Source organism: Mauremys reevesii, linkage group 2 (assembly GCF_016161935.1).
Source record: "Mauremys reevesii isolate NIE-2019 linkage group 2, ASM1616193v1, whole genome shotgun sequence".
Classification (NCBI taxonomy): Eukaryota; Metazoa; Chordata; order Testudines; family Geoemydidae; genus Mauremys; species Mauremys reevesii.
The window spans coordinates 59,986,850-60,001,392 of record NC_052624.1 but is presented as its reverse complement, the minus strand read 5'-3'; the positions used below and the strand labels follow the sequence as shown (position 1 = coordinate 60,001,392).

Here is a 14,543-nt window from a genome sequence, read left to right as displayed (position 1 = left end):
GTCCAACCTAAACCTCCCTTGCTTCAGTTTAAGCCCATTGCTTCTTGTTCTATCCTTAAAGGCTAAGGTGAATAAGTTTTCTCCCTCCTCCTGATGACACCCTTTTAGATACCTGAAAACTGCTATCGTGTCCCTTCTCAGTCTTCTCTTTTCCAAACTAAACAAACCCAATTATTTCAGCCTTTCTTCACAGGTCATGTTCTCTAGACCTTTAATCATTCTTGTTCCTCTTCTCTGGACCCTCTCCAATTTCTCCACATCTTTCTTGAAATGCGGTGCCCAGAACTGGACACAATACTCCAGTTGAGGCCTAACCAGCGCAGAGTAGAGCGGAAGAGTGACTTCTTGTGTCTTGCTCACAACACACCTGTTAATGCATCCCAGAATCACGTTTGCTTTTTTTTGCAACAGCATCACACTGTTGACTCACATTTAGCTTGTGGTCCACTATAACCCCTAGATCCCTTTCTGCCGTACTCCTTCCTAGACAGTCTCTTCCCATTTTGTATGTGTGAAACTGATTTTTCCTTCCTAAGTGCAGCACTTCGCATTTGTCTTTGTTAAACTTCATCTTGTTTACCTCAGACCATTTCTCCAATTTGTCCAGATCATTTTGAATTATGACCCTGTCCTCCAAAGCAGTTGCAATCCCTCCCAGTTTGGTATCATCTGCAAACTTAATAAGCGTACTTTCTATGCCAACATCTAAGTCGTTGATGAAGATATTGAACAGAGCCGGTCCCAAAACAGACCCCTGCGGAACCCCACTTGTTATACCTTTCCAGCAGGATTGGGAACCATTAATAACTACTCTCTGAGTACGGTTATCCAGCCAGTTATGCACCCACCTTATAGTAGCCTCATCTAAATTGTATTTGCCTAGTTTATCGATAAGAATATCATGTGAGACCATATCAAATGCCTTATTAAAGTCTAGGTATACCACATCCACCGCTTCTCCCTTATCCACAAGGCTCGTTATCCTATCAAAGAAAGCTATCAGATTGGTTTGACACAATTTGTTCTTTACAAATCCATGCTGGCTATTCCCTATCACCTTACCACCTTCCAAGTGTTTGCAGATAATTTCCTTAATTACTTGCTCCATTATCTTCCCTGGCACAGAAGTTAAACTAACTGGTCTGTAGTTCCCTAGGTTGTTTTTATTTCCCTTTTTATAGATGGGCACTATATTTGCCCTTTTCCAGTCTTCTAGAATCTCTCCCGTCTCCCATGATTTTCCAAAGATAATAGCTAGAGGCTCAGATACCTCCTCTATTAGCTCCTTGAGTATTCTAGGATGCATTTCATCAGGCCCTGGTGACTTCCAGGCATCTAACTTTTCTAAGTGATTTTTAACTTGGTCTTTTTTTATTTTATCTTCTAAACCTACCCCCTTCCCATAAGCATTCACTATGTTAGGCATTCCTTCAGACTTCTCAGTGAAGACCGAAACAAAGAAGTCACTAAGCATCTCTGCCATTTCAAAGTTTCCTGTTACTGTTTCTCCCTCCTCACTGAGCAGTGGGCCTACCCTGTCCTTGGTCTTCCTCTTGCTTCTAATGTATTGATAAAAAGTCTTTTTGTTTCCCTTTATTCCCATAGCTAGTTTGAGCTCATTTTGTGCCTTCGCCTTTCTAATCTTGCCCCTGCATTCCTGTGTTGTTTGCCTATATTCATCCTTTGTAATCTGTCCTAGTTTCCATTTTTTATATGACTCCTTTTTATTTTTTAGATCTTGCAAGATCTTGTGGTTAAGCCAAGGTGGTCTTTTCAAATGTAAGGATTTGAACTAAACTCCTGTCTTTTGATGGGTCTAAGAACAATGGATATAGCTGATGAGTAGGCACAAAAGCCAACATTTTCAGAAATAGGAGCTTCACGTTAGGTGCCTAAATCTATAATTGTGTACCTAAATAAGTGACTTGATTTTCAAAAATACCAAGGAGCTCTCATCAGCTTCAACTTTTCTGCTGCTTGCTACTCAGCAACTTCAGAGAAGAAGCCTTAATCTAAAAAGCAGTTTCATTCAGTTTAAGTGCATTAGTTTGAGGCACCAGAGGTGGACAAAAGGAATTAATCTTTGGGAGAGTAGATATGGAATAAGGGGAGTTTCCAGGGCCAGCTCAGTATGAGATTGATTGGGTTTGAGAACACAGAGACCACCAAGAGAGCCAGTGAAATCATCTCTGTTCTGTCTCTCTCTCTCTCAGGACCTGACACCCAAAGCAACACCTCATTTTTTCTTCCAATCTCAGGTGAAAGGAATGAATGGCTCCTGCATTGAAGGACCAAGAACAGAGAAAGTTTTGATGACACACTCAAAGAGAACCACTTTATGGAAGGCAATTCCCTGCATTGGAAGATATTCTGAACAATCTGGAGGCCGAAACTTCACATCCTGAGGATTAATGGCCATGGCTAAACCATTTACCAAAGGAACAGCTCTTCCCCTGCAGGTATGTTGTCTGGGAGAAAAGGCAGGAGAACACCCAAGACCCTAGGAGAAGAGACTTAGGAGGAAGTCTTGAGTGGATGAATATGGCCTCATTGTATGAAAAAAGGTGAGAATCTCCGATCCATCTTGAAAGTTGAACAACAGCTTTTTCAGTAAATAGTTTGACTATTTAAAATTAAAAGATTTGTATTTCATAGATTTATAGTGTTTAAGGCCAGAAGGGACCACTAGATCATCTAGTCTGACCTCCTGTATTATTTCAAGATGGATAGTTCCCATTAAAGAACTGTGCCTCTAAATTGTATAAAATACGTCAGACTCCTACTACTACTGCATTTCAGAGCGGCCCAGACAAGATGAAGAGAGGTGGTAGATAGATTTTTGAACAAGAAAGCAAGGGAAACAATATTTTCCTACTTTGTGGGGGGGTGGGAAACGGGACCACCTTTTAATTGACTTATAAAAAGCTTTATTTCAAGCCCTGCTGTTTAAATTAAAAGCTTCTGCCTCACACTTGTGAAGTCCAGCAACTAATGCAGAAAGCAAAGCTGAATGAATCAGATGTAGACTGAAGCTGTTACTTAGCAATCTCAGCAGGCAGACTGTACAAGTTTATCAAACTAGTTTTGTGGAAAAAAATTCTGCCTGAAAGTTGCACAGCTGGCAAGATGTTCAAGGAAATGAAAGCTATTCCTGAATAGAAACTGAGTTAATTGTCGTGCTGTTTCCTAAAGAATACATAACAGTCATGCATGGACACAATGTTATCAGACTAATGCTGCAACTATATGCACAATCAAACCTGAAAACATCTCAAAGTACAATTTGTACTTCATAATACCCCAATCTTTTTTGTGAAAAGGAGATCACAATCCAGTACATACTTCCTGTTAAGGTGTTTGTTAGGCAGCAAATACATTTGCACGGCCAACATTTTAAAGCGTAGGTGCCTAAAGATAGTAAGCCCGGTTTTCAAAGGTGCCAAATACCCACTGCTCCCACTGCAGTCACTCATGTTGTATGAGAAGATTATATATATGAGGTTCTCTAAAACTGAGAATTTTGACAGCCGTCTTCATTCAGAAACACCACCACCAAATTGGTATTATGGTATGTTCCTTATAGAGTGACCGTACAGGATTTAACCTGAAAAATAACCTCAGTTAACCATAAAATTATATTCCCTTATAAAGTTGCTTCACAAATCAGCAAGTTTTTAAATATGTAAGCTAATAAATTTGCTTTGGAAGGACTACGAGTTGATATATCTTCCCAGCTATACTTTCTGTCAATTGATATCATAAGACATATTTTACTTAAAATTAGGATTGTCTGAAGCTCAGTGGATTTAATTATTTCTAATTATCCAGCTGTTGTCAGTATGTGGCGATTTTATGACAGTGGTATCTACTGTGTGGGTCAGGTTCAACTGTATATCTTTTCAAACACAGAATTAATGTACTATTGATGAAACCATTACTAGAACCAAATTAAAGTCCAGGCTGATGTATTGGTCTGCAGGGTGCTGTCAGACATGAAAGGAGTAATTAGTATTCATTACTTCATACTCTACAACATTCCAATTATTAATGAACTTCAACTGTTGGACTACACCATATCTATCACAAACATCTTTCTAGTCTTTCTTTATTAGGAGGAAAAAGCAAATGCCTGACAAAACTACTAAAAAACAGAATGCTGAAAACTTTGCTTGTTTGCTAGGGGAGGTCTGCATAGTTCCACTGCCGCAAGAGGTAAATATGGCACATCTTCCATGATTCATTGTGTGTAATGTCTTTGAAATGTTAACTGGATGACCTTTTAGTCATTCCTGCAAAGAACACTTAAACACACTGATTACTAAATATTAAATTGACTAGTGTTTATATATATTGCTCCATCATGCTGTGCGCAAGCCTTTGCTGAGTTACTGTATAATTATATTGCTGCGACCCCTGCCCTTTCCACCTCAACTCCTCCCCACTATTTTATAACCCTCTTTGTTACATCGTGTCTGAAATTAGATAGTAAGACTTTCAGGACCATGGGACTTGATTCTAATCACACTCGTTTTATACCAGCATAACTAGGACTTAATAGAATTATTTGAGATTTACATTGGTGTATGTGCAAGCAGAATCAGTCCTTGTGTTATCTTATCTATATCGTGAGGTATCTAGCAAACCTTTGTGGATTGAAAAATAGTAACTAATGATCATCATCTAACCAAGAATGCAGTGGGTAGAGATAGTTGGGGAAGAGTAGAGCAGTTGTTTGAGACTCTTTAGCTACGTCCTAAAATGTAATGAAAATGAAACATTTCAAGAGGGTAAGGTGCAGGGCAATGCTGTGTCTTGCATAAAATGGTGTTAGGCCTGAACAAGTGATGTGTTCAAGAAGCTGAACTTGTGTACACTCCATAGCTTTTATGTGAAACTTTGACAAATAAGGAGAAAATTTGGGTTACCTGCCAAAAAATTGGCGGTTGTTTGTTTGTTTTTTCGGCAAACACAAATAGCAGTATTTTGCCTCCCACTAATTTCCTGTTGTGTGAGTAATTAAATCACTAATAAAACAAGAATATTTCACTCAGCCTCATCTGCTTGAGGGACATATGAAACTATGGTCCCTTCTGCCTGACTCTGGTGGCTATCCAGGAAGGCCTCAAAGAACCCAGGGCACATTTAGCCAAGTATCAAGGGGAAACAAACTCTTGCTATTTGTTTAACTCTTGCAGAATTCAAAACCTTTGAAGAGATTTTTCACAGCCTGTAAAAATGAAAATTTGTATTTGACCAGAGATCACATTGATCTTTTCAGCTGAAATATGGCAATCAACTGAAAAGATTTACTCCAGGTTTACACTGATGTAACCAAAATCAAAATTTCTCTCCAATTTAATTGCAGCAGCTGCTGATGTGCTATAATTTATTTTAAAATCTTAATACTCATAAAATACTAATTGAAATTCTTATGAAAAATGCTACAAAGCATTGGAGACTGAAATTTTCATTCAGCCATAGAACAGGTACAGCATAGTCCCACAATGTGCGTCATCTCTGATCATGGACGGCCCATGTCTAGAGGTACAAGTGTGTATTAATTTCCACTGCCAGGAAGGGGCTATCAGTTAGTTCCTGAGTCAAAGCCCTTTGAAGTCAGTAGAAAGACTCTAATTGACTTCAATGGATTTTAGATCAGGCTGCAACATTTTATCATAAATAAATTTGTTATAGAACCCCTTTGTGTAACTATCCTGGTTTATTAAATCCTTATAATTTGTAAGTAATGAGGAATAAATTTACTTTGTGTTGTATATTTAACTATAAAGAATTTAATAAACATTGGAGGCATTTAAAATAGCAAGTACTATTCTAAAAATGAAGCAAATTTTTGCTGAGGTTCGAAGAAATTTGTTTACCTTTCCCTAATTTTGCACGTCTCTGCACTTCCAGTTTCTAGCTAAGGCTAGAAAACAAAGCATGAGAAATCCCACAAGAAAGTCTGGTCATAATATTTCCAGAGAGGTTTTGAAGATTGGGATGGCATTGGTGGTTTTACATTCTGATGTGCATAAGAACTTTTGGGTGCTGATCTAACCACATCCAGATGCCCCATTATTTGATATTTACTCATCACCAGTTTTAAGTCATCACCTTGCTTAAAAAAAACAAAACAAAAATGCTGCATAGAAAGTTATGATGAGAAGGTAAGAAAAAGAAAAATATATAGTGACCTTGGCAGCAACTCCCAGGCAAAAATCCTGATTGCTCAAGAATACTTACTTCCCTTTTTTAATTGTGTTTCTTCCAAGTAAGGGATCAAGTACTGGGTCGACTGTTTCATTCAAGTTTTCAATTAGGATGGTGTCTCCACAGGCCAGCGCTCTTTCAATGGTCTTCAAAAACCTTAACACAAAAACCATACCCTACCTATTAGATGATGTGCTAGTGATGGAGCAATATATTTCTGCTTTAGATTATACAAACGAGAAATATTTGTATAAGAGCTCTATCAAAACTTGCTGTATTGCACTCAAAAATATATTTTCCAGTGATTAATAATTCTGTGCATTTGAGGCAAAAGGCTTTGCTCCTTATTACTGCTTATGTAGTAACAAACATGAGTTAGGCTTTGTACAAGGACAAGGTCCTACCCTGAAGAACTATTGATGTGAACATTTACATTGAAATTCACAATGAAATCAAATTCACATGCAGGCAATGTTTTCTCTCAAGTGATTTGTTCTGTGTTTGCACAGTGCCTATTACAATGGGGTTTTGGTTCATGACTGGGGCTCCAAGGCATTACCACAAGACAAATAAATAGCAGTAATTCAAATAACTAATCATAATAACATGGGCCAAACTATATCATTTCAGGCATAAAGAGGCTGCAGGGAAGACATGGAGAAGAGGTCACAAAGGGGACAATTATTTGTATGGCTTGGGAAAGCAAAAGGAGAAAGGGTTGAGTGGAAAAGGTATAAAAAAAATGGGTTCAGGGAGGCAGACAGGACCTAAATTGTTCAAAGCTTTTAAAAATGAGGCATTATTGAGACCATGTGCTGTACTGTGCTATGTCACTATCTGCTGTACCTGGATTTCAGTAAAATAAACTAACCGAGCCTCTTCTAGTATGATAGTCTTTAAAAGGTTTTGAAAGTTATTAAAGAGATGTGGTAGTTTTCAAAGATATTTTACTGCAGCAGATAAAATAACATTCAGTTCAAAACTGACCACAAGGCCCTCAATAAATCAAAGTCAGCATGATAGGAGATAAAAACAAACCCATTCCACAGAACCTAAACTTAATTCCATTCAAACTTAGCTACCAGAATTCAAAATGTTTTAGATAATCTGTTACTGAATGCAGTTTTCTGTGTAATACCACTAGACTGAGTCTCTCACTCTGTATTAGGTACATATATGCCATTATCCTATATACTAAACTGTACTATATAAAAATGTCCAATAATCAGGAAACTAAACAAAGGCTTTACTTTTAGCACCCTATTTATGGGAAAACCAATTTGCCCTCACGTGCAATGCACCTCCAACATTAACTTTATTCCCTCTTTAACACTTGAAAACAGTACAGCAGGAAGTGTCTTTTTCAAGCAGAGCTTTTAAAATGGGAAATGCTACCATGGATAAATAAGCAGCAGTATTATAATATTTCAAATCTACAAGTAAATACAACACAACAAACACCAAGTCCTTGTAAAAATTAGGGGAAATTTATAGCAGTAAATACGAGAGCTAATTCTTCAGTGTGCACACATACCCTTTCTGTCCTAAACGTATGACTTTAAGGTCAGTTCCATATTTATTCTTTATCCATTTAATTCCCTGTTGCTGGGGATCTATCATCAGAGGCCAACGCTCACAGTGTGTTAGAATAGTGGCATTTTCTGTTGACATTCTATCACCGGGCAGTCCTTTGTTATTCCATGCTGCAATCGTAGCACCATCAGTCAACATGGCAATCAGGTTCAGGCCTTCAGTTATTGGAATAGGAACCTTTGAATCAGAATGAAATATAATAATAATCCAGCAAGGTTGTAAAGTAGCAAGACAAGACTCAGTGTGATATACAAAATAATAGGGGCCAATGTAATTAGAGATTTATTATATATAAAAGAAAGTAAGACTCCTGTGGCCTATCAGAGGCCAAAAGAAACAGGATATATAATGCAAAGCAGATAATCCTATAATTTACAGCAGGGGAGGGATAGCTCAGTGGTTTCAGCATTGGCCTGCTAAACCCAGGGTTGTGAGTTCAATCCTTGAGGGGGCCACTTAGGGATTTAAGGCAAAATCAGTACTTGGTCCTGTTAGTGAAGGCAGGGGGCTGGACTTGATGACCTTTCAGGGTCCCTTCCAGTTCTATGAGATGGGTATATCTCCATCTGTGTTTTCTTCTCATTTAAGAAACTTCATAAATATTTTCTTTAGAATTTATTAAATCAAGTAAACAGCATACGTGTACATAGTTTGCAGCGTATATTGCTTTTAACACTTAAAGAGAAGGACAAATTCAGTGCTCATGAGTGGCATTGAATTGGTAATTCTGAAGAATAAAGCTCATTATGTACAGAAAAGGTAGACAATATGGGTAGCAGCATAACAGGCTTCTTGCACCACTTTGCTAATGTGTTTCAGCTATGGGATAAAGAGGTCACCTACATAAATCACATATAGGGCAATCGCCATTGCTATTGCTTCTCTGCAAAGACAGCCAATAAACTCACCAATTAGAGCCAACACTAGGAACTGCACTGCCACCTCCAACTCATTTCCCACAAGCCAAATAGCCATCATATACTCATACTTACTCTAAGTGTTATCATGCTTGTGTTCTTTAAAAGAAATGAAAATCTTAAATCATGAAGCCTGAAGGTAGGAGGATGGGTAGAATTAAAAAAAAGCAATTGTTTTAAGGAAATCTCCAAATAGGTAGTATACTCTATGGGTCTGAGGACTGATAATAGGATACCAGAACTTTCTTCTCTAAGAGTGAAATATTGGCCTCATGGAAGTCAATGGCAAAACTCCAATTGATTCCAACAGTATCAGGATTTCACCCTAGGTTTTTATTTCTGGCAAATAACAGCTGGAACTGAATTCCAAAATCGAACACTTTTTTGGAGGAGAGGGACAGATTATTCCTCCCCACCCAACACACATGAGTCTAAGTACTGAATTAATGTTTAACTAAATGATGTTTTATGGTGAACCAGATTTGCAAAATCTGTAGCACTAAAAGGAATGTACCATATCATAGAAATCATAGAAATGTAGGATTGGAAGGGATCTTGAGAGTTCATCTACTCCAGTTCCCTGCACTGAGGCAAGACTAAGTGTTTTCTAAGCCATCCCTGCCAGATGCCTATTTATACTGTTCTTAAAAACCTCCAATGATGGAGATTCCACAACTTCCCTAAGGAATTAGTTCCAGTGCTTAACTACCCTTACAGTTAGGGAGTTTTTCCTAATGTCTAATCTAAATCTCCCTTGCTGCAATTTAAACCCATTACTTCTTGTCCTGTCCTCAGTGGCTAAGGAGACCAATTTATCACCCACCTTTATATAACAACTTTTCACATACTTGAAGACTGTTATGTCCCCCTTCAATCTTCTCTTCTCCAGACTAAACAAACCCATTTTTTTTCAATCTTTCCTTCATAGGTCATGTTTTCTCAACCTTTAATCATTTTTGTTGCTCTCCTCTTGACTTTCTCGAATCTGTACACATCTTCCCCAGAACTAGACACGGTACCCCAGTTGTGGCCTTATCAGTTCTGAGTAGATGTAGGTTTCATTTTTAGAAGGTACACACTATACATTTTGAAAGTGATTTATTTTGAAAACTTTTCAGATTAGTTTTACAGCTATATCAGAAAATGAATGATTGTTTGGTTATTTCATTTACCAAAGATAATTGAAGCAGATATTTATGAAGTCATTGGGCGGTGAAATATCTCCAATTCAACAGGTTAATCATTAATATTTGGAGCATTTTCTTGCCATACTGTATTAGGAGGAGAACATCACCAGACAGACATTTAAATTGTTTTGTTTAACTAAAACAACAACGTTATTTATTCTGGATTTTTTTCTTCAACAGCAAACATATAATATTTTAACAAAACAAGCATATGAATTTTTGAATTTGTTAAACATTCAAGTTTTTTTAAAATCATGTTTGTTTTTGTTAAAATTGTTTTTAACTAAAATAGTTTAATGAAATATTAAAAAAAAATTAATTGACTGTGTCATCCAGGTCAACATGAGAAACTTAAAATATTGGCTTCTGGAGCTAACTCAGTCATCTTCACCTTCATTTTCTTGTTGTTTCATAATCTGGAAAAGAATAACAAGCTTTCCTGCTTTTCCAGGTCACAAACGATTTCTCAATTTGGAATGAATTAGTCCACAGGAAGAAAATATTCTTTCTACACCAGCAGAAGAAGCTACTGCTGTTAAAAGTGAGATTATCATTTCAACAGTCTCTGAATCCAAGTGCTTAAATGACATCCACCAGTTCACTGGTGTGACTTTCTTTAAAACATCATCAGCGAATATATATTTCTTGAATGGTTCACCCTTAGCTCTGAAGTTTATTATAGTTGGCATTATGGAAGGATGATTACTGGATGCATTTTATATTAAAAAAATCTGATTTAAATACAAAAGCTGCTTTTTTTTTAAATTATTGATTTTTATCCATCTTGACTGAGATTCAGTTTATGATCCACTGTAACTCCTAAATCCTTTTCTGCAGTACTCCTTCCCAGGCAGTCATTTCCCATTTTTTATTTGTACAATTGATTACACCTTTCTAAGTGTAGTACTTTGCATTTCTCCTTATTGAATTTCAACCTATTTATTTTAAACCATTTCTCCAGTTTGTCAAGATTATTTTGAATTCTAATCTTGCCCTCCAAAGAGCTTGCAATCCCTCCCATTTTAGTATCATCCATAAACTTTATAAGTATACTCTCTATGCCATTATCCAAATCATTGTTGAAAACTCTGAATAGAACCAGACCCAGAACAGATCCCTGCAGTACCCCACTTGATCTGCCCTTCCAACTTGACTGAGAACCATTGATAACTACTCTCCGAGTACAGTTTTCCAACCTGCTGTGCATCCACCTTATAGTAGATTTGTCTAGGTCGTATTTCCCTACTTTGTTTATGAGAAGGTCATGTGAGACAGTATCAAAAACCTTACTAAAGTCGAGATATATCACATCTGCTGCTTCCCCATATCCACAAGGTTTGTTATCCTGTCAAAGAAGGATATTAGGTTGTTTGACATGATTTGTTCTTGATAAATACATGTTGACTGGTACTTATCACTTTATTAAATTCTAGGTGCTTACAAATTGATTATTTGGTTATTTGCTCCATTATCTTTCTGGATACCAAAGTTAAACAGACTATAATTCCCTAGGTTATTCTTATTCCCCAATTTAGATTAGATTAGATTAGATAGATAAACTCCAGTTTAGTTACCTTGGCAACAATTCTGTTGTTGGGTAAGAACTATTACTGAACTATGGCAAAGGATGTATTTCCTTAACATTGCCTAAACCCTGATTCTAATCACGCCGCCATCTATTTTATGAAGTAAAACATGACAAATAGTATAGTCAGTTTCAAGGATTGAAATAAATTTGTTTGGAAGCAGACATAGCATTGTGGTGGTGATGGTGGTTTGTTCTTACAAAGCAAGGTATTATTTTAATATGTAACTTTATCTAGTGTCCCAAACCTGCACAAAACTAAGAGACTGCATCACTGTAGCTTCTACTTTTCTTAAAGAAAAGCTTTTAGCTAGCACCTGTGTTTTTAAAACAACTCATTAACCATATTTTTATCTCTCCATGGGGAACACGTCTGAAACTGCCACTCAGTAAAAGAGCTGATTTGACTAGCAATACCAGTATTTAAAGAGTGTATTAGAGAAATTATTATTATTAATTTAAGGTAGTGATCACAATGTGCTAAGAGTTAAGGGTAGTCCCTTCTCCAAGGAGCACAGAGTCTAAAGACAAAGAAGTACAGAGAGTCGGGGGGCAAGGAATAACAATAGGTAATTTACATACGAGTCACCTAGAGGCTGCAAGGCAGAAATGGGTCCTGCAGAAAAGATCAGGAAGGTCACAGAGGTGACTGTGTGAGAATCTGACAAACAGGTGGATGAGGGAAGAAGGATGGTCCAGTCGATACACCACTGGACTTGGTGGACTCAGGAGACCTGGATTAAATTCACAGCTTAGCCACATACTTCTGGTATGGCCTGGGGCACATCAGTTAACCTACCCTTTTGCGTCAGCTCCCCATTTGAAAATAGGGATGATAATATTTCCTTTCTTCTCCGGGGTGTTTTGAGGATAAAATCCAATAATAATTGGGAGATGCTGAAATGTTACAGTGATGAGGACTGTAAGGGTAGATTAAGAAATACACAGAAGTTGGGAACATTCACTCACAGAGCAGAGAGGTTGGGGGGGCAACACAAAACTTCATAAGAGAGTATAAGCAGAGAAGGGCAGAGTGACAGAGTTTTGAAATTTAAGAAGCTTAAATTTGATATATTGGACAGGAAGCCAAGAGAGGGATTCAAAGAAGTTACATGGTACATGTTGTCATGTTACAGTGTTACATGACAAAATCAACAGGCAAGAGAAATGAGTATAGTGGCTGCATTTTGAATTGATGGGTGTGTTCAGGAGGTCAGAGAGGAGGATGTTGCAATAATCAATATAGGGAAAGCCATTTCAAAATTTTCTTGGAACCTGAAAGTTAAATGGAATTTAATCCTTACACATCCCCATCAGTAACGACTGCTATTGCACTGGATTAGCAGAGGATATAATTTGGCCTACAGAATGAAGATGTGTAAAAGGGAAAGAAACTCACTTGGCATAGAGTTTGCAAGCCTTACTGTTAGAGAAAACAATATTTTACTTGTACTCTGAGAAAATCTGATAAAAGCCATTGAAAGACAAACACTGAGCTCTACAAAGACATTTTACAGTCAACTTTTAAGAGCAGAACTGTACTTTTACATTCTGAACTACAGAGCTAATGGACCTGAGCTTCCATTATGGGCCACCATTTTGTACAATAAGTTTTACCTTTTGTGATTTAAGGAAAGGAATCCACATATGTTCCACCAGTTCCTGACGATATTGTTTTGTAAAAGATCCAACATAGGACACAAAAGCCGCTGTTAACAGGACATCACCACACAGTGTCTTTTCATGAGCTTCAAAATGTTTAATAGACTGGCTCCAACGAATTTTTTCAGCCTAAAATACAAAATTGTAACATTTCATGGACAGATATATTATTAACTACCTCTTTAAACTCAGAGTTGGCAGAAGAGTTAACCTCAAAATAACTTAAAAATGTATAGAAGCACAATAATTTGGTGTAAGGAAATGCACAATATCAGTAATAGATGTGTGACGTTGCACGCCATATGATTTTATGAAAATATGCTAATGAGTGAGAATATAATGTAACTGGAATATGCTTTATTCAAAAGGTCTCTTGTAAGGTATCATTCCAAAGCTGTCTGGGTGCTGGAGATAGGAGCACTTCTTAAACTGTTTTCAGTTAAGCCTGCAGCTTTGGGGTGTGTGGTTCAGACCCTGGGTCTGTGTTGGAGCAGACTGGCATGTCTGGCTCAACAAGGCAGGGTTCTGGAGGCCCAAACTGGCAGAGAAAATGAGCTCAGAGGTCGTCTCAGCCCATCAGGTGACAGTCCCAAGGGGGTTTCTGTGATCAAACCCATCACAGGATGAACTTCAAAGATTTAGAGGTTTGGTTCAAATAACGATGCATATTTTTTGTTTTCAATTTTGTTGTAGCTGTGTTGATCCCAGGATACTGAAAAGACAAGGTGGGTGAGGTAATATCTTTTATTAGATTGATTTCTCTTGGTGGAGGGGACAAGCTTTTGAGCTTCACAGAACTCTTCCCCAGGTCTGGAGAAGGTAACAAGAATATCAAAGCTAAATACAAGGTGGGACAGATTGTTAAGCATAAAGGGTTCACGTGTTCTAAGAGACCACTTATAAATGAAGTGGACACTTAACATCTCTCCAGGCATAGGATGAAAGAGGATTAATAGGCAGCAAAGTGTGTTACAAATTGTTGTAATGACCCATAAAACCAGGGTCTCTGTTACATCCATGACTTTTAGTGGCTAGCAGAGTTATGAATTTAAGTTCTTAGGCACATCTTTTGAAGGTGTTTCACAGGTTTCCTTTCAGGAAAAGGACTGAAAAGTCAAACATGGAATAATCATTTTGTGAACAGTGTTCACTCACAGGCCATAGGGTGCTTTTATCTTTTATCATTTTTTGTGAGAATTAATTCAAGAGTATAGGGTTGTCTGGTTTCACCCACACAGTTGTTGTTGGGGCATTTGATTCACTAGATGAGCTGTGATAGGCATGTGTAGGACCCATGGATCTTGAAAGGTGTGTTGTGGGAGATGATATAGCAGTTCAGATATGGCTGCAGGTTTTGTATCTGTTGTTCTGGAAGGGTCTGCTGCAGTT

The 14,543-nt window shown here is 37.5% G+C and overlaps 1 protein-coding gene across 8 annotated transcripts in view; it reads right to left on the bottom strand.

Moving 5' to 3' along the window:
- The window catches only part of DNAH11 (dynein axonemal heavy chain 11), a 278,479-nt gene that overhangs the window by 46,405 nt on the left and 217,531 nt on the right, over window positions 1–14,543 (bottom strand). For all 8 annotated transcript variants that reach the window (XM_039523273.1, XM_039523275.1, XM_039523274.1 and 5 more), the window contains 3 exons: window positions 13,110–13,283; window positions 7,745–7,980; window positions 6,244–6,366 (listed from right to left, as the gene is read on the bottom strand). In XM_039523273.1, the coding sequence (XP_039379207.1) occupies window positions 6,244–6,366; window positions 7,745–7,980; window positions 13,110–13,283 (533 nt within the window). The remainder of the gene's footprint in view (window positions 1–6,243; window positions 6,367–7,744; window positions 7,981–13,109; window positions 13,284–14,543) is intronic.